General features: G+C 41.1%; 1 protein-coding gene across 1 annotated transcript in view; it reads right to left on the bottom strand.

Annotated features, from left to right (window-relative positions):
• Positions 1 to 19874, bottom strand: part of TONSL (tonsoku like, DNA repair protein) — a 94132-nt gene that overhangs the window by 42908 nt on the left and 31350 nt on the right. The window contains exons 11-18 of the mRNA XM_086877294.1: positions 19254 to 19406; positions 16772 to 16897; positions 13150 to 13327; positions 8597 to 8661; positions 7083 to 7172; positions 4932 to 5004; positions 2333 to 2496; positions 61 to 172 (exon numbers count right to left, since the gene is read on the bottom strand). Of these exons, the coding sequence (XP_086733420.1) occupies positions 61 to 172; positions 2333 to 2496; positions 4932 to 5004; positions 7083 to 7172; positions 8597 to 8661; positions 13150 to 13327; positions 16772 to 16897; positions 19254 to 19406 (961 nt within the window). The remainder of the gene's footprint in view (positions 1 to 60; positions 173 to 2332; positions 2497 to 4931; positions 5005 to 7082; positions 7173 to 8596; positions 8662 to 13149; positions 13328 to 16771; positions 16898 to 19253; positions 19407 to 19874) is intronic.

Raw genomic sequence — 19874 nt, 5'->3', positions numbered from 1 at the left:
GAATATTTTATTAGAATTTTATGAATATTTGGGAAGAATTTCAGGAATTTCAGGTCCCACCTGGCTCCCCCAGCAGCTCCAGGGTCTCGCGGGCGCTCGCCCGGGTCTCGGCGTCGAGCTCGGATCCAAAATTCTCCAACCACTCCTGGAGGGTGTCCAGAGGCGTCTGGCCCTGGAAAAGAGGGAAAATCCCAAATTTTGGGAGGAATTCCGGAACTTTTGGGGGGTTGGGAAGGGTTAAATGGGGTGGGGGGGGAGGGGAAAGTGGAATTTGGGGTGAAAAATGAGGAATTATTTTGGGGGAAGTGAAGAAAAAAATTGGGAAAATAGGAAAGAAATTGGAAAATGGAAAAAAATGGGAATAATCAGGGGAAAAAAGGTGAAATTAAATGTAAAGAGTTGGAAAAGAATTGGGAATAATTAGAAGAAATTATGGGAAAGGTGTTAAAAAAAAATTTTAAAAAATCAGCAAAAAATCTGGAAAAAAAATCTCTTTAAAAATCACAAAAAATCCGCAAAAAAAACCTGAAAAAAAATCCACAAGGAATGTGAAAAAAATCCCCCCACCCCAAAAAAACCCAGGAATATGAAAAGAAATCCCAAAAAATTGCAAAAAATTGGAAAAAAGCTTAAAAAAATAGAAAAAATCCCCTAAATATCCCGCAAGGAATCCGAAAAAAATCAAAAAAATTCAAAAAAATCCCCAAAAATCTGAAAAAAAATCTCCAAAAAATTGGGAAAAAACTTTAAAAAAATAAAAAAATCCCACAAGAAATCCAGCAAGAAATTAAAAAAAAAATCAAAAAAAAATAAAAAAAAAATCTCCAAAGAATCTGGAAAATAATTTTGAAAAAACTAGAAAAAAACTTGTAAAAAACAAAAACAAAATCCCAAAAAATCCTGCAAGAAATCGGAAAAAAAATTTAAAATAAATCCAAAAAAATCCCCCCAAAAATCTCATAAGAAATCCGTAAAAAATCAAACAAAAAATCAAAAAAAAATTCCCGAAGAATCTGAAAAACAATTTTAAAATAATTGGAAAAAGACTTGAAAAAAAACAAAAACAAAATCCCAAAAAATCCTGCAAAAAATTGGAAAAAAAATTTAAAATAAATCCAAAAAATTCCCCCCAAAAATCTGAAAAAAAAGCCAAAAAAAAATCGGAAAAAAACCCTTAAAAAAAAAAAAGTCCCCTCAAAAATCTCACAAGAAATCCGTAAAAAATAAAAAAAAAAAAATCCCCAAAGAATCTGAAAAACTATTTAAAAAAAATGGGAAAAAAACTTGAAAAAAAATAAAAAAAACCTCAAAAAATCCCAGAAAAAATATGAAAAAAAATTTAAAAGAAATCAAAAAAAAAAAAAAAAAAAATCCAAAAAAAATCCAAAAAAAAAATCCAAAAAAAATCCAAAAAAAATTCCAAAAAAAGTTCCAAAAAAAATCCAAAAAAAATCCAAAAAAATCCAAAAATCAAAAAAAAAATTAAAAAAAACAAAAAAAATCAAAAAAAAAATCCAAAAAAATCCAAAAAAAATAAAAAAAAAATAAAAAAAAAATAAAAAAGCCAAAAAAAATTCCAAAAAAATCCAAAAAAATCCAGAAAAAATCCAGAAAAAATCCAAAAAAATTCCAAAAAAAAATCCAAAAAAATCCAAAAAAAATCCAAAAAAAATAAAAAAAAAAATTAAAAAAAAAAAAACCCAAAAACAATCCAAAAAAATCAAAAAAAAAAAATCCAAAAAAATAAAAAAAAATCCAAAAAAATAAAAAAAATCCAAAAAGAAATAAAAATTAAAAAAATCCCAAAAAAATCCCAAAAAAATCCCAAAAAATCCAAAAAAAATTCAAAAAAAAATCCAAAAAAAGTCCAAAAAAAATCCAAAAAAAATAAAAAAAAAATCCAAAAAAATTCCAAAAAAAATCCAAAAAAAATCCAGAAGAAATCCAAAAAAAATCCAAAAAAACCCCCCAAAAATAAAAAAATAAATCCAAAACAAATTCCAAAAAAAATCCAAAAAAATCCAAAAAAAATCCAAAAAAATTCCAAAAAAAATTCCAAAAAAAATCCAAAAGAAATCTGAAAAAAATCCAAAAAAACCCCCCAAAAAATAAAAAAAAAATCCAAAAAAAAATCAAAAAAAAATCCAAAAAAACATTCAAAAAAAATCCAAAAGAAATCCGAAAAAAATCCAAAAAAAAAATAAAAAAAAAAATCCAAAAAAAATCCAAAAAAAATCCAAAAAAAATCGGAAAAATTTCCAAAGAATTCCCCCAAAAATCCCCGTGAGTTCCCTCGGACTGCCCGCGCTCCCGTCGCTGGCAGTGTGCGTACCCGGGCGTTCCTGGCGCTCAGGGAGGCTCCGTGGCGGATCAGCAGCTGCGCCACCGGGAAGCGGCCGGAGGCCAGCGCGTCGTGCAGCGGCGTCAGCCCCTCGCAGCCCGGCCCGCCCGCGTCGTCCCGCGCCGCCCCGCGCTCCAGCAGCAGCCGCGCCACCTCTGCCGCGGGAGAGATCGGGAATGCGCCGGGGATCCATCATCCTGATCCTGATCCTGTTCCTGAGCTCGGGTCCCAGTCCTGATCCCAACCCCTGAGCCCTGGGCCTGATCCCGATCCTGATCCCGTTCCTGAGCTCGGGTCCCAGTCCTGATCCCAGTCCTGATCCCTGATCCTGATCCTGATCCTGTTCCTGAGCTCGGGTCCTGATCCCTGATCCCATTCCTGATCCCTGATCCTGATCCCTGATCCCGTTCCTAAGCTCGGGTCCCAGTCCTGATCCCAATCCCTGATCCCTGATCCCGATCCTGATCCCTGATCCCATTCCTGATCCCTGATCCTGATCCTGATCCCGTTCCTGAGCTCGGGTCCTGATCCCGATCCCATTCCTGAGCCCTGGGCCTGATCCTGATCCCGTTCCTGATCCCTGATCCCGATCCTGATCCCATTCCTGAGCTCGGGTCCCAGTCCTGATCCCATTCCTGATCCCTGATCCCTGATCCTGATCCCTGATCCCATTCCTGATCCCTGATCCTGATCCCGATCCTGATCCCATTCCTGAGCCCTGGGCCTGATCCTGATCCCATTCCTGATCCCTGATCCCATTCCTGATCCCAATCCCAATCCTGATTCCTGATCCCATTCCTGATCCCTGATCCCATTCCTGATCCTTGATCCCTGATCCCATTCCTGATCCCTGATCCCATTCCTGATCCTTGATCCCTGATCCCATTCCTGAGCTCTGGTCCCAATCCTGATCCCTGATCCCATTCCTGATCCCTGATCCCATTCCTGATCCTGATCCCAATCCCTGATCCCATTCCTGATCCCTGATCCCATTCCTGATCCCTGATCCCATTCCTGATCCCATTCCTGAGCTCTGGTCCCAATCCTGATCCCATTCCTGATCCCATTCCTGATCCCTGATCCCTGATCCTGATCCCTGGGCCTGATCCTGATCCCTGATCCCATTCCTGATCCCTGATCCCGATCCCTGATCCCTGATCCCATTCCTGATCCCTGATCCCATTCCTGATCCCTGATCCCATTCCTGATCCTGATCCCATTCCTGATCCCATTCCTGATCCCTGGTCCCGATCCCGATCCTGATCCCGATCCCTGATCCCATTCCTGATCCCTGATCCCGATCCTGATCCCTGATCCCATTCCTGATCCTGTTCCCATTCCTGATCCCTGATCCCGATCCTGATCCCATTCCTGATCCCATTCCTGATCCCTGATCCTGATCCCTGATCCCGATCCTGATCCCTGATCCTGATCCCTGATCCCTGATCCCATTCCTGATCCTGATCCCAATCCCTGATCCCATTCCTGATCCCATCCCTGATCCCGATCCCTGATCCCATCCCTGATCCCATTCCTGAGCTCTGGTCCCAATCCTGATCCCATTCCTGATCCCATTCCTGATCCCATTCCTGATCCCTGATCCCTGATCCCATTCCTGATCCCATTCCTGATCCCTGATCCCAATCCTGATCCCTGATCCCTGATCCCATTCCTGATCCTGATCCCAATCCCTGATCCCATTCCTGATCCCATTCCTGATCCCTGATCCCGATCCTGATCCCTGGTCCCGATCCTGATCCCTGATCCCATTCCTGATCCCTGATCCCGATCCCTGATCCCATCCCTGATCCCATTCCTGATCCTGATCCCAATCCCTGATCCCATTCCTGATCCCATTCCTGATCCCTGATCCTGATCCTGATCCCTGATCCCATTCCTGATCCCTGATCCCGATCCCTGATCCCATCCCTGATCCCATTCCTGATCCCTGATCCCGATCCCTGATCCCATCCCTGATCCCATTCCTGATCCTGATCCCAATCCCTGATCCCATTCCTGATCCCATTCCTGATCCCTGATCCTGATCCTGATCCCTGATCCCATTCCTGATCCCTGATCCCATTCCTGATCCCTGATCCCGATCCTGATCCCATTCCTGATCCCTGATCCCGATCCCAATCCCTGATCCCATTCCTGATCCCTGATCCCGATCCTGATCCCATTCCTGATCCCTGATCCCGATCCTGATCCCAATTTTTGGGATTTTCCTCCGCAGTTTCCCAAACTTCCCCCCAAGTTTTCCAGGATTTTCCCCCAATTTTGGGGATTATCCTCCCCAATTTTCAGGATTTCCCCCCAACATTTCCAGGATTTTTTTCTCCCAACTTTTGAGATTCCTCCAGATTTTTCCTCCTCAATTTTCAGGATTTCACCCCAAATCTTTTGGGATTTTTCCTCCCAATTTTCAGATATTTTTTTTCTCTTCAATTTCCAGATTTTTCCCCCCCAATTTTTGGGATTTTCCCAGATTTTTCAGGATTCCCCCTTGGATTTTTCCAAGCCCCCATCCCGATTTTTTCCCCTCATCCCAAATCCCCCAAATCCCGGGATTTTGCCCCGTTTCCCTCACCCAGGTGTCCGTGATTGGCGGCCTCGTGCAGGGGGGTCCAGCCGCAATAATCCCGAGGATTCACCGGGTGACCCTAAAAAAAACATGGAATTTTCATGGAATTCCCACGGAATTTTTTCCCCAGGAATTTTGGGAATTTTTTGGGATTTTTTGGGAATTCTTTGGGGATTTTTGGGGAATTTTTTGGGAATTTTTTTTGAATTTTTTGGAATTTTTTTGGAATTTTTGGGATTTTTTGGGGATTTTTTGGGAGTTTTTTGGAATTTTTTTTTAATTTTTGGGGGATTTTTTTGGAATTTCTGGGAATTTTTGGGGTATTTTTTTGGAATTTTTTGGGGGATTTTTTTGGGAATTTGGGAGGGATGGGGGGGATTTTTGGGGAATTTTTGGGGGATTTTTTTGGAATTTTTTTGGGATTTTTGGGGAATTTTTGGGGGATTTTTGGGGGATTTTTTGAGGAATTTTTGGGGGATTTTTTGGGATTTTTGGGGGGATTTTTGGGGAATTTTGGGGGGATTTTTTGGGGAATTTTTGGGGGATTTTTGGGAGATTTTTGGGGAATTTTGGGGGGATTTTTGGGGATTTTTTGGGAATTTTGGGGGGATTTTTTTTGAATTTGGGGGGGATTTTTTTGGAATTTGGGGGGGGATTTTTGGGGATTTTTTGGAAATTTTGGGGGGATTTTTTTTGAATTTTTGGGGGGACTTTTTGGGAATTTTGGGGGAATTCTTGAGGGGGATTTTGGGGGGATTTTTTGAGAAATCTTTTGGGAATTTTTGGGGATTTTTTGTGGGATTTTTTGAAATTCTGGGGGGATTTTTTGGGGATTTTTGGGGGATTTTTTTGGGAATTTTTTGGGAATTTTGGGGGGGATTTTTGGGGAATTTTTGGGGGATTTTTTAGGAATTTTTGAGGGGATTTTTTGGGAATTTTTCTTGATCTTTTGGGAATTTTGGGGGGATTTTTTGGGAAATTTTGTGGAATTTTTGGAGAATTTTGGGGGGATTTTGGGGGGATTTTTGGGGAATTTTTTGGGAATTTTTGGAGGATTTTGGGGGGATTTTTTGGGAATTTTGGGGGGATTTTTTGGGGATTTTTTGGGAATTTTTTTGGGAATTTTTTGGGAATTTTGGGGGGATTTTGGGGGAAATTTTGGGGGATTTTTTAGGAATTTTTGAGGGGTTTTTTTGGGAATTTTTTTTGATCTTTTGGGAATTTTGGGGAGATTTTTTGTGAAATTTTGAGGAATTTTTGGAGAATTTTGGGGGGATTTTGGGGGAATTTTTTGGGAATTTTTGGGGGATTTTCTGGGTATTTTTTGGGAATTTTGGGGGAATTTTTCAGGGATTTTTTGAGGGATTTTTTTGGGAATTTTGGGGGGATTTTGGGGGACTTTTGGGGGAATTTTTGGGAGATTTTTTGGGATTTTTTTGGGATTTTTTGGGGAATTTTTTGGGAATTTTTTGGGAATTTTTGGGGAATTTTTTGGGAATTTTTGTGGAATTTTTCAGGAGTTTTTGGGAATTTTTTGGGAATTTTTGTGGAATTTTTCAGGAGTTTTGGGGAATTTTTTCAGAATTTTTTGGGAATTTTGTGGGGATTTTTTGGGGAATTTTTTGGGAATTTTTTGGGAATTTTTTGGGATTTTTAGGGAATTTTTAGGGAATTTCTTGGGAATTTTAAGGGGTTTTTTGGGGGTTTTTAGGGAATTTTGTGGTGATTTTTTTGGAATTTTTAGAGAATTTTGGGGGGATTTTTTGGGAATTTTTAGGGAATTTTTTGGGAATTTTGGGGAATTTTTTGGGGAATTTTTAGGAATTTTTAGGGAATTTTGGGGGATTTTTTGCGAATTTTTTTGGGATTTTTTTGGGAATTTTTAGGGAATTTTTTTGGAATTTTTTGGGAATTTTTAGGGATTTTTGGGGGATTTTTAGGGAATTTTTTGGGAATTTTGGGGAATTTTTGGGGGAATTTTTTGGGGATTTTTAGAGAATTTTTTGGAAATTTTTAGGAATTTTTGGGGAATTTTTTGGAATTTTTTTGGGAATTTTTAGGGAATTTTTTTAGGAATTTTTTTGGAATTTTTTGGGAATTTTTTTGGGAATTTTTTGGGAATTTTTAGGGATTTTTAGGGAATTTTTTGGGAATTACCTGATCCAGGTAAAGCCGAACTTTTTTCAGGTCTCCCTCGATGCAGGCTCGGTGCAGGGGGGTCTCACCCCGCTCGTTCCGACGGTTCCACTGCTGAAATTCCAGGAATTGCCGGGAATTTTGGGAATTTTGGGGCTTTTCCCAAGCGGGAATTTCGGGATTCCCACCCGGGAGAGGCTCCCAAAGAATTCCCAAAGAATTCTTGGGAATTTGGGGGGATTTCTTGGGAATTTTGGGGGAATTTCTTGGGAATTTTGGAGATTTCTTGGGAATTTTTTTGGATTTTGGGGGATTTCTTGGGATTTCTTTTGGGATTTCTTGGGAATTCTTGGGGGATTTCTTGGGAATTTTGGGGATTTCTTGGGAATTTTTGGGGGTTTTTTGGGAATTTTTGGGGGGATTTTTTGGGGAATTTTTGGGGGATTTCTTGGGAATTTTGGGGGTTTCTTGGGAATTTTTGGGGGATTTTTTGGGAATTTTGGGGGATTTTTTGGGAATTTTTGTGGTTTTTTTGGGAATTCTGGGTGATTTCTTGAGAATTTTTTGGGATTTTTGGGGGATTTCTTGGGAATTTTTGGAATTTCTTGGGAATTTTGGAGATCTCAGGTGCTCCTGATTTGTTTTAGACTCCCAATATTTGGCATTCCTGTAAGATTTTGGGATTTTCTGGTGATTTTGGGGGATTTTCTGCAAATTTTTTGGGAATTTTCCCAATTTTTTTTTTGGATTCCCAAATTTTTTGGGATCTTCCACCAACTTTTAGGGATTCCCCCACTTTTTTTTGGATTTTCTGCCCATTTTTTCAGATTTTCCAGCAATTTTTGGGGGAATTTTTCCCAATTTTTTAAAAAATTCCCATAATTTTGGGGAATTTTCCACCAATTTTTTGGGATTCCCACAATTTTTGGGGATTTCCCAGAGATTTTTCAGATTTTTCTGCCAATTTTTTGGGGTTTGCCTCCGATTCTTTAGGATTTCCCCAGGGTTTTTTTTTTCTCCCAGGAATTTTGGGGATTTTTTTGGGAATGTTTGGAGATTTCTTGGGAATTTTTGGAGAATTTCTCGGGAATTTTGGGGGATTTCTTGGGAATTTTGGGCGATTTCTCAGGATTTTTTGGGGGATTTTTGGGGGATTTCTTGGGATTATTTGGAGAATTTTGGGGATTTCTTGGGAATTTTGGGTGATTTTTTTGGAATTTGGGGGTATTTCTCGGGAATTTTTTGGGATTTCTTGGGAATTTTCAGGATTTCTTGAGAATTTGGGGGGATTTGGGGGGATTTTTTTGGAATTTTCTGGGAATTTTGGAGGAAAATCAGAATTTTTGGGGGGATTTAAGTGATTTTAAGAGGATTTTTGAAATGAAAAAATCCCAAAACTCCAGGATTTGGGCTGGAAAATTGGGAATTTTGGAATTAAAAACTCCAATAAAATATAAAAAAAAAATCCCCAAAATTTGGGGGGTTTTGAGAGGGATTTTTGGGGAATTTGGGGGGATTTTGGGGTCTCCCCTCACCCTGTTGCTCCGGCGCCTCCCGGGGACACTTTTGGGGTAACCCTCGAGATCTTCATCTTCCTCCTCTGCCAAAAAAACCCCAAATTATCCTAAAATTCCACCAAAATTCCCAAAAATTCTCAAAATTGAATTCCCAAACCTCCAAATTCTCCTTAAAACCCCCAAAATCCCCTGAAATCCCTCAAAATTCCCCTTCCAAAAACCCCAAATTCTCCCTAAACCCCAAAATCCCTCAAAATTCCCTTCCCAAAACTCCCAAATTCCTCCTAAAACCCAGAATTCCCAAAAACCTCTCAAAATTCCCCTTCCAAAACGCCGAATTCCCAAAAAATGCCACCAAAATTCCCTCAAAACCCCAAATTCCCCCTCCCAAAAACCCCAAATTCTCCCTAAAACCCAAAATTCCCAAAAATCTCTCAAAATTTCCTGTCCAAAACCCCAAAATTCTCCTCCCAAATCTCCAAATTCCCATAAAACTCCCCCAAAATTCCCAAAAATCCCTCAAAATTCCCTTCCCAAAATCCCAAATTCCCCCTAAAACTCAAAATTCCCTCAAATCCCCAAAATTCCTTTTCCAAAAACTCCAAATTCCCCCTTAAAAACACCAAAATTCCTCCTAAAAACCTCCAAATTCCCTAAAATCCCTCAAAATTTCCCTCCTAAAAACCCCAAATTCCCCCTAAAATCCAAAATTCCCAAAAATCCCTCAAAATTCCCTTCCCAAAATCACCCAAATTCCCCCAAAAACCTCCAAAATTCCCTGAAAATTGCTCTCCCAAATCCCTAAAATCACCAAAATTCCACCTAAATCCTCCAAAATTCCCTAAAACCCCCCAAAATTTCCTTTAATCCCCCAAAATTCCAAAAAATCTCGCAGAATTCCCCTCCCCAAACCTCAAATTTCCCCAAATTTCCCCAAAATTCCCTTCCCAAAATTCCAAATTCCCTCTAAAAACCCCAAAATTCCCTAAAATCCCTCGAAATTCCCCTCCCAAAACCCCAAATTCTCCCTAAATCACAAAATTCCCAAAATCCCCTCAAAATTCTGCTCCCAAAACCCCAAATTCTCACAAAATTCCCCCAAAAATTCTCCAAATCCCTCATAATTCTCCTCCCAAAAACCCCAAATTCCCCCTAAAATCCAAAATTCCCTAAATTCCCTCAAAATTCCCCTCCCAAAACCCCAAATTGCCCCTAAAATCCAAAATTCCCTTCCCAAAATCACCAAAATTCCACCTAAATCCTCCAAATTTCCCCAAAATCCCCCAAAATTCCTTTCCCAAAATTTCAAATTCCCTCTAAAAACCCCAAAATTCCCAAAAATCCCTCAAAATTCCCCTCCCAATAATTCCAAATTCTCCCTAAACCCCAAAATTCCCAAAATTCCCTCGAAATTCTGCTCCCAAAACCCCAAATTCCCACAAAATTCCCCCAAAATTTCTCCAAATCCCTCATAATTCTCCTCCCAATAATTCCAAATTTTCCCTAAAAACCCCAAAATTCCCAAAATTCCCTCAAAATTCCCCTCCCAAAACCCCAAATTCCCCCTAAAATCCAAAATTTCCTTCCCAAAAATCACCAAAATTCCCAAGAATTCCCTAAAATTCCATCCAGGGATCCCCAAAATTCCCTAAAAGCCCCAAAATTTTCTCCAAATCCCCCAAAATTCCCTAAAATTCCCCCAAATTCCCTAAAATCAAAAAAAAATCTCAAAAATCCCACAAATTCCCCCCCAGGGAATCCCAAAAATTCCCAAAATTCCCCCAAATTCCCTAAAATCCACCTGAAAAATTCCCAAAATTCCCCCAAATTCCCTAAAATCCTCTCCAAATCCCCCCCCCAAATTCCCAAAATTCCGTAAGATTCCCTAAAATCCCAGAAATCCTCTTCAAATCCCCCCTAAAATTCCCAAAAATCCCAAAAATTCTCTCCAAATCCCACAAAAAATTCCCCAAATCCCAAAAATTCCCCCCAGGGATCCCCAAAATTCCCTAAAATCCCCCTTAAAAATTCCCAAAATTCCCCCAAAATTCCCTAAAATCCCAAAAATCTTCTCCAAATCCCCCCAAAAATCCCAAAAATTCTCTTGAAAGCCTTCCTAAAGTTCCTAAAAATTCCCAAAATTCCCTAGAATTCAAAAAAATCTTCTCCAAATGCCCCCAAAAATTCTCAGAATTCCCCCCAGGGACCCCCAAAATCCCTAAAATCCCAAAAATTCCCTAAAATCCCCCTTAAAAATTCCCAAAATTCGCCCAGATTCCCAAAAATCCCAAAAATTCTCTCCAAATCCCACCAAAAATCCCCAAAATTCCCCCAAAATTCACTAAAATCCCAAAAATCTTCTCCAAATCCCCCGAAAATCCCAGAAATTCTCCCCAGGGATCCCAAAAATTCCCTAAAATCCCAAAAATTCCCTAAAATCCCCCTTAAAAATTCCCAAAATTCCCCCAAAATTCCCTAAAATCCAAAAAATTCTCTCCAAATCCCCTGAAAATTCCCAAAATTCCCTAAAATCCCAAAAATTCTCCCCAAATCCCATGAAGATTCCCAAAATTCCCTAAAATCCCAAAAAAATCTTCTCCAAATCCCCCGAAAATCCCAAAAATTCTCTCCAAAACCTTCCCAAAATTCCTAAAAATTCCCAAAATTCCTAAAACTTCCAAAAATCCTCTCTAAATCCCCCCAAAAATTCCCAGAATTCCACCCAGAGACCCCCAAAATTCCCTAAAATCCAAAAAATCTTCTCCAAATCCCCCCAAAATTCCCAAAAAATCTCCCCCAGGGATCCCCAAAATTCCCTAAAATCCCAAAAATTCTCCCCAAATCCCACCAAAAACTCCCAAAATTCCCTAAAATCCCAAAAAAACTCTCCAAATCCCTCCTAAAAATTCCCTAAAAAATCCTAAAAATTCCCAGAATTCCCTAAAATCCCCAAAATTCCCTAAAAATCCCCCTAAAAATTGCCTAAAAATCCCAAAAATCTTCTCCAAATCCACCTAAAAATTCCAAAAAAAATCCTAAAAATTCCCAAAATTCCCTAAAATCCCAAAATCTCTCCAAATCCCCCTAAAAATTCCCTAAAAATTCATAAAAATTCCCAAAATTCCCTAAAATCCCAAAAATCTTCTCCAAATCCCCCCAAAAACTCCCAAATTTCCTAAAAATCCCAAAAATCTTCTCCAGATCTCCCCAAAACCTCCCAAAATTCCCTAAAATCCCCAAAATTCCCCAAAAAATCCCCCTAAAAATTGCCCAAAAATCCCAAAAATCTTCTCCAAATCCCCCTAAAATTTCCAAAAAAAATCCTAAAAATTCCCAGAATTCCCTAAAATCCCAAAAATCTTCTCCAAAACCCCTTAAAAATTCAAAAAAAATTCCTAAAAATTCCCAAAATTCCTTAAAATCCCAAAATCTCTCCAAATCCCCCCTAAAAATTCCCTAAAAATTCATAAAAATTCCCAGAATTCCCTAAAATCCCAAAAATCTCTCCAAATCCCCCCAAAACTCCCTAAAATCCCCAAAATTCCCTAAAATCCCAAAAATCTCTCCAAATCCCTCCTAAAAATTCCCTAAAAAATCCTAACAATTCCCAGAATTCCCTAAAATCCCAAAAATCTTCTCCAAATCCCCCAAAAACTCCCAAAATTCCCTAAAATCCCAAAAATTCCCTAAAAATCCCCCTAAAAATTCCAAAAAAATCCCAAAAATCTTCTCCAAATCCACCTAAAAATTCCAAAAAAAATCCTAAAAATTCCCAAAATTCCCTAAAATCCCAAAATTCTCTCCAAATCTCCCCAAAAACTCCCAAAATTCCCTAAAATCCCCAAAATTCCCAAAAAAATCCCCCTAAAAATTGCCTAAAAATCCCGAAAATCTTCTCCAAATCCCCCTAAAAATTCCAAAAAAAATCCTAAAAATTCCCAAAATTCCCTAAAATCCCAAAAATCTTCTCCAAATCCACCTAAAAATTCCAAAGAAAATCCTAAAAATTCCCAAAATTCCCTAAAATCCCAAAAATCTTCTCCAAATCCCCCCAAAACCTCCCAAAATTCCCTAAAATCCCCAAAATTCCCAAAAAAATCCCCCTAAAAATTCAAAAAAAAATCCCAAAAATTCCCAAAATTCCCTAAAATCCCAAAAATCTTCTCCAAATCCCCCTAAAAATTCCAAAAAAAATCCTAAAAATTCCCAAAATTCCCTAAAATCCCAAAAATTCCCTCCAGATCCCCCTCAAAATTCCTAAAAATTCCCAGAATTCCCTAAAATCCCAAAAATCTTCTCCAAATCCCCCCAAAACCTCCCAAAATTCCCTAAAATCCCCAAAATTCCCTAAAAAATCCCCCTAAAAATTCCAAAAAAAATCCCAAAAATTCCCAAAATTCCCTAAAATCCCAAAAATTCTCTCCAAATCCCCCCTAAAAATTCCAAAAAAAATCCCAAAAATTCCCAAAATTCCCTAAAATCCCAAAAATTCTCTCCAAATCCCCCTCAAAATTCCCAAAAAATTCCCAAAAATTCCCCAAATTCCCCAAAATTCCCCAATTCCCGCTCACCGCTCTCCGACAGCTCCGATTCCGACTCGGATTCGGATTCGGATTCGGATTCTTCTTCCTCTTCCTCTTCCTCCTCCTCTTCCTGGGAATCCTCTCCGAGCTTTTTTCGGGAATTTTCGGCCCCTTCCAGGTCCCCGTCCCGGAGCTGCTGAGCCCGGAGCCGCCGCAGCACCTGGCGCTGGAAAAACGGGAATTCCGGCAGGGAAAATCCCAAAATACCGGGAAAAGGTCCCAAAAAACCGGGAAAATGTCCCAAAAAAAACCCCAAAAACTCAGAACCTGGAAAAACGGGAATTCCGGCAGGGAAAATCCCAAAAAATGGGAAAAGGTCCCAAAAAAACCCCCCCAAAAAAAACCCCAAAAATTCCTGGGATTTGGGGCTGGAAAAACAGGAATTCCGGCAGGGGAAAATCCCAAAAAATGGGAAAAGGTCCCAAAAAAACCGAGAAAAGGTCCCAAAAAAACCCCCCAAAATTCCTGGGATTTGGGGCTGGAAAAACGGGAATTCCGGCAGGGAAAATCCCAAAAAATGGGAAAAGGCCCAAAAAAAAAACCCCCAAAAACTCAGAACCTGGCGCTGGAAAAACGGGAATTTTAGTAGGTGGAAAATCCCAAAAAATGGGAAAAGGTCCCAAAAAAACCCCGGGAAAATGTCCCAAAAAATCCCTGGGATTTGGCGCTGGAAAAATGGGAATTCCGGCAGGGAAAATCCCAAAAAAACGGGAAAATGTCCCAAAAACCCGGGAAAATGTCCCAAAAAATTCCTGGGATTTGGTGCTGGAAAAATGGGAATTCAGGCATGGAAAAATCCCAAAAAAAGGGAAAAGGTCCCAAAAAAAACCCCCCAAAAAAAACCCCAAAAATTCCTGGGATTGGGGGCTGGAAAAACGGGAATTCTGGAAGGGAAAATCCCAAAAAATGGGAAAAGGTCCCAAAAAAAACCGGGAAAATGTCCCAAAAAAAACCCCAAGAACTCAGAACCTGGAAAAACGGGAATTCCGGCAGGGAAAATCCCAAAAAACGGGAAAAGGTCCCAAAAAATGGGAAAATGTCCCAAAAAATGGGAAAAGGTCCCAAAAAAACGGGAAAATGTCCCAAAAAAACCGGGAAAAGGTCCCAAAAAATCCCTGGGATTTGGGGCTGGAAAAACGGGAATTTTGGCAGGGAAAAATCCCAAAAAATGGGAAAAGGTCCCAAAAAAACCAGGAAAATGTCCCTAAAAAACCCCCAAAATCCCTGGGATTTGGGGCTGGAAAAATGGGAATTCCGGCAGGAAAAAATTCCAAAAAATGGGAAAAGGCCCAAAAAAAAAACCCCAAAAACTCAGAACCTGGCGCTGGAAAAATGGGAATTTTAGTAGGTGGAAAATCCCAAAAAACGGGAAAAGGTCCCAAAAAAACCCCGGGAAAAGGTCCCAAAAAATCCCTGGGATTTGGCGCTGGAAAAATGGGAATTCCGGCAGGGAAAATCCCAAAAAAACGGGAAAATGTCCCAAAAAAAAACCGGGATAATGTCCCAAAAAACCAGGAAAATGTCCCAAAAAATCCCTGGGATTTGGTGCTGGAAAAATGGGAATTACGGCAGGGAAAATCCCAAAAAATGGGAAAAGGTCCCAAAAAAAACTGGGAAAAAGTCCCAAAAAATTCCTGGGATTTGGGGCTGGAAAAATGGGAATTTTGGCAGGGAAAAATCCCAAAAAATGGGAAAAGGTCCCAAAAAAAACCGGGAAAAGGTCCCAAAAAAATCCCAAAATTCCTGGGATTTGGGGCTGGAAAAACGGGAATTTTAGCAGGGGAAAATCCCAAAAAATGGGAAAAGGTCCCAAAAAACCAGGAAAATGTCCCAAAAAATTCCTGGAATTTGGTGATGGAAAAATGGGAATTTTGGCAGGGGAAAATTCCTAAAAAATGGGAAAAGGTCCCAAAAAAACCCCAAAAATTCCTGGGATTTGGGGCTGGAAAAATGAGAATTCTGGCATGGAAAAAATTCCTAAAAAATGGGAAAAGGTCCCAAAAAACCGCAGGATTTGGTGAAGGGAAATTGGGAATTTTTGGGATAAAAGATCTCAAGGAAAATTCCTGGAGCCGGGAATCTCCGGAGACCTCGGAGCATCCCAGGGAGCTCAGACCCCAAAATTCCCAAAAATTCCCTAAAAATCCCAAAAAATTCCCAAAAAATTCCAAAAAAATCCCTAAAAAATTCCCCAAAAAATCCCTGGAATTCCTGGAATTCCCAAATTCCCACCTGGAGCCGGGAATCTCCGGAGACCTCGGCGCATCCCAGGGAGCTCAGACCCCAAAATTCCCAAAAATTCCCTAAAAATCCCCAAAAATTCCAAAAAAAACCCTAAAAATTCCAAAAAAATTCCCAAAAAATCCCTGGAATTCCTGGAATTCCCAAATTCCCACCTGGAGCCGGGAATCCCCGGAGATCTCGGCGCATCCCAGGGAGCTCAGACCCCAAAATTCCCAAAAATTCCCAAAAAAATCCCTAAAAATTCCAAAAAAATTCCAAAAAAATCCCTAAAAAATCCCAAAAAAAATCCCAAAAAAATCCCAAAAAATCAAAAAAAAATCCCTAAAAATTCCCAAAAAATTCCAAAAAGTTCCAAAAAAATTCCCTAAAAATCACAAAAAATCCCAGAATTCCAGAATTCCCACCTGGAGCTGGGAATCCCCGGCGGCCTCGGCGCATCCCAGGGTGCTCAGACCCCAAAATTCCAAAAAAATCCCCAAAAAATCCCAAAAAAATCCCAAAAAAACCCCCAAAAAATTCCAAAAATTCCCCAAAAAAATCCCAAAAAATTCCCGGACAAAATCCCAAAAAAATCCCAAAAAATCTCTGGAATTCCAGAATTCCCACCTGGAGCTGGGAATCCCCAGCGGCCTCGGCGCATCCCAGGGCGCTCAGACCCCAAAATTCCCAAAAAATCCCAAAAAAATCCCCAAAAAATCAAAAAAAAATTCCCAAAAATTCCAAAAAAATCCCTAAAAATTCCCTAAAAATTCTAAAAAATCCCTAAAAATTCCCAGAATCCCCGGAATTCCCACCTGGAGCCGGGAATCCCCGGCGGCCTCGGCGCATCCCAGGGTGCTCAGACCCCAAAATTCCCTAAAAAATCCCAAAAAATCCCAAAAAAATCCCAAAAAACCCCCAAAAAATCCCCAAAAAATCCCCAAAAATTCAAAAAAATTCCCTAAAAATCCCTGGAATTCCCAGAAATCCCGGAATTCCCACCTGGAGCCGGGAATCCCCGGCAGCCTCGGAGCATCCCAGGGCGCTCAGACCCCAAAATTCCCTAAAAAATCAAAAAAAACCCCAAAGAATTCCCTAAAAAATCCCAAAAAATCCCCAAATATTCCCTAAAAAATCCAAAAAAATTCCAAAAAATTCCCAAAAACCCCGGAATTCCCGGAATTCCCACCTGGAGCCGGGAATCCCCGGCGGCCTCGGCGCATCCCAGGGTGCTGAGACCCCAAAAATCCAAAAAAAATCCCAAAAAAATCCCAAAAAATCAAAAAAAAATCCCAAAAAATTCCAAAAAAATCCCTAAAAATTCCCTAAAAATTCTAAAAAAATCCCTAAAAATTCCCAGAATCCCCGGAATTCCCGGAATTCCCACCTGGAGCCGGGAATCCCCGGCGGCCTCTGCGCATCCCAGGGCGCTGCGGAGCGGGGGCAGGATCTGATCCGGGGCCGATCCCAAATCCTCCAGAGCCAGAGCCACGTTCAGCCACGTCCGGCATTCCTGGGAATGCGGGAATGCGGGAATTGCGGGAATTCTGGGAATTCTGGGAATTGCGGGAATTCTGGGAGTTCTGGGAGTTCTGGGAATTCTGGGAGTTCCGGGAATTCTGGGAATTGCGGGAATTCTGGGAATTCTGGGAATTGCGGGAATTCTGGGAATTCTGGGATTCGGGATTTGGGATCGGGAATTATTTGGGAATTTGGGATTGGGAATTTGGGGATTTGGGGATTTGGGCATTTGGGATTTGGGGTCAGGAATTTGGGATTTGGGGATTTGGGAATTTGGGAATTTGGGGATTTGGGAATTTGGGGATTTGGGAATTTGGGAATTTGGGATTTGGGGATTTGGGAATTTGGGATTTGGGGATTTGGGGATTTGGGAATTTGGGGATTTGGGATCGGGAATTTGGGGATTTGGGAATTTGGGGTCAGGAATTTGGGAATTCGGGGATTTGGAATTGGTATCGGGAATTATTTGGGGATTTGGGAATTTGGGATTTGGGAATTTGGGGATTTGGGGATTTGGGGATTTGGGGATTTGGGGATTTGGGATCGGGAATTTGGGAATTTGGGGATTTGGGAATTTGGGAATTTGGGGATTTGGGATCGGGAATTTGGGGATTTGGGAATTTGGGAATTTTGGGGATTTGGGGATTTGGGATTTGGGGATTTGGGATTTGGGGATTTGGGATCGGGAATTTGGGAATTTGGGAATTTGGGGATTTGGGATTGAGAATTTGGGGATTTGGGGATTTGGGATTTGGGATTTGGGGATTTGGGATTTGGGGATTTGGGATCAGGAATTTGGGCATTCGGGGATTTGGGATCAGGAATTATTTGGGGATTTGGGAATTTGGGATTTGGGGATTTGGGAATTTGGGATTGGGAATTTGGGGATTTGGGAATTTGGGGATTTGGGGATTTGGGATTTGGGGATTTGGGGATTTGGGAATTTGGGAATTTTGGATCAGGGATTTGGGGATTTGGGGATTTTGGATCAGGGATTTGGGGATTTGGGGATTTGGGGATTTGGGGATTTGGGATCGAGGATTTGGGATCAGGAATTTGGGAATTTGGGGATTTGGGGATTTGGGATCAGGAATTTGGGGATTTGGGGATTTGGGGATTTGGGATCGGGAATTTGGGGATTTGGGAATTCGGGGATTGGGGATTTTGATCGGGAATTTGGGAATTGGGGATTTGGGGATTTGGGGATTTGGGATCGGGAATCTGGGAATTTGGGGATTTGGAATTGGGATCGGGAATTTGGGAATTTTGGGTCGGGAATTTGGGGATTTGGGAATTCTGGATTGGAGATTTGGGAATTTGGGGATTTGGGGATTTGGGATTTGGGGATTTGGGATTTGGGATTTGGGGATTTGGGGATTTGGGGATTTGGGATTTGGGGATTTGGGATTTGGGATTTGGGGATTTGGGATTCGGGAATTTGGGAATTCAGGGATTTGGGATCAGGAATTATTTGGGAATTTGGGGATTTGGGGATTTGGGATTTGGGGATTTGGGATTTGGGATTTGGGAATTTGGGGATTTGGGATCGGGAATTTGGGGATTTGGGCATTTGGGGATTTGGGGTCAGGAATTTGGGAATTCGGGGATTTGGAATTGGGATCGGGAATTATTTGGGGATTTGGGGATTTGGGGATTTGGGATCGGGAATTTGGGAATTTTGGGTCGGGAATTTGGGGATTTGGGAATTTGGGATTGGAGATTTGGGGATTTGGGGATTTGGGGATTTGGGATCGAGGATTTGGGATCAGGAATTTGGGAATTTGGGGATTTGGGGATTTGGGGATTTGGGAATTTTGGGTCAGGAATTTGGGAATTTGGGGATTTGGGATCGGGAATTCAGGATTGGAGGTTTGGGAATTCGGGGATTTGGAATTGGGATTGGGAATTATTTGGGAATTTGGGGATTTGGGGATTTGGGATCAGGAATTACTTGGGAATTTGGGGATTTGGGAATTTGGGGATTTGGGGATTTGGGAATTTGGGATTTGGGGATTTGGGGATTTGGGGATTTGGGAATTTGGGGATTTGGGGATTTGGGAATTCGGGGATTTGGGAATTCGGGGATTTGGGAATTTGGGATTTGGGATTTGGGATTTGGGGATTTGGGATTGGGAATTTGGGGATTTGGGATTTGGGGATTTGGGGATTTGGGATCGGGAATTTGGGAATTCGGGGATTTGGGATCAGGAATTATTTGGGAATTTGGGAATTCGGGGATTTGGGGATTTGGGATTTGGGAATTTGGGGATTTGGGATCAGAAATTCGTGGATTTGGGATCAGGAATTTTGGGAATTCGGGGAATTTTGGGAATTGCGGACTCTCTCACCTCCAGGGGCTCCCCGCGGCGCAGCTCCAGCTCCCTCCGGAAATGCTGCAGGGCCCGGGAATGCTGGCCCAGATCCCGGAATGTGGCGGCCAGCGAGACGTGGATGACGGCCAGATCCCGCCCGGGAGCCCCCTGAGCCTCGGCCAGAGCCAGCTGAGCCCCCAATCCCGGGAAAAAACGGGAAAAACGGGAAAAACGGGAAAAAAACGGGAAAAAACGGGAAAAAAACGGGAAAAAACGGGAAAAAACAGCTTAGAAATGGGGGGAAACGGGAAAAAATGGGGGAAAAAGGGAAAGAAATGAGGGGAAGTTGTTAAGGGAAGAGGGAAATTCCAGGGAAAAATGGGAAAAAATGGGAATTAGGGAGGGAAAAGTGGGAAAAGAGGGGGAAAAATGGGGAAAAATGGGGAAAAATGGGGAAAAAATGGGAAAAAATGGGGGAAAATGGGGAAAAATGTGGGGAAAATGGGGAAAAAGGGAAAAAAATGAGGGGAAGTTGTCAAGGAAAGAGGGAAATTCCAGGGAAATGAAAAAAATGGGAATTAGGGAGGGAAAAGAGGGAAAAGAGGGGAAAAATGGGGAAGAATGGGGAAAAATGGGAAAAAATGGGGGAAAAATGGG

Source organism: Cyanistes caeruleus, chromosome 1 (assembly GCF_971803275.1).
Source record: "Cyanistes caeruleus chromosome 1, bCyaCae1.hap1.1, whole genome shotgun sequence".
NCBI classification, from domain to species: Eukaryota; Metazoa; Chordata; class Aves; order Passeriformes; family Paridae; genus Cyanistes; species Cyanistes caeruleus.
This window is presented reverse-complemented; position numbering and strand designations above follow the sequence as displayed.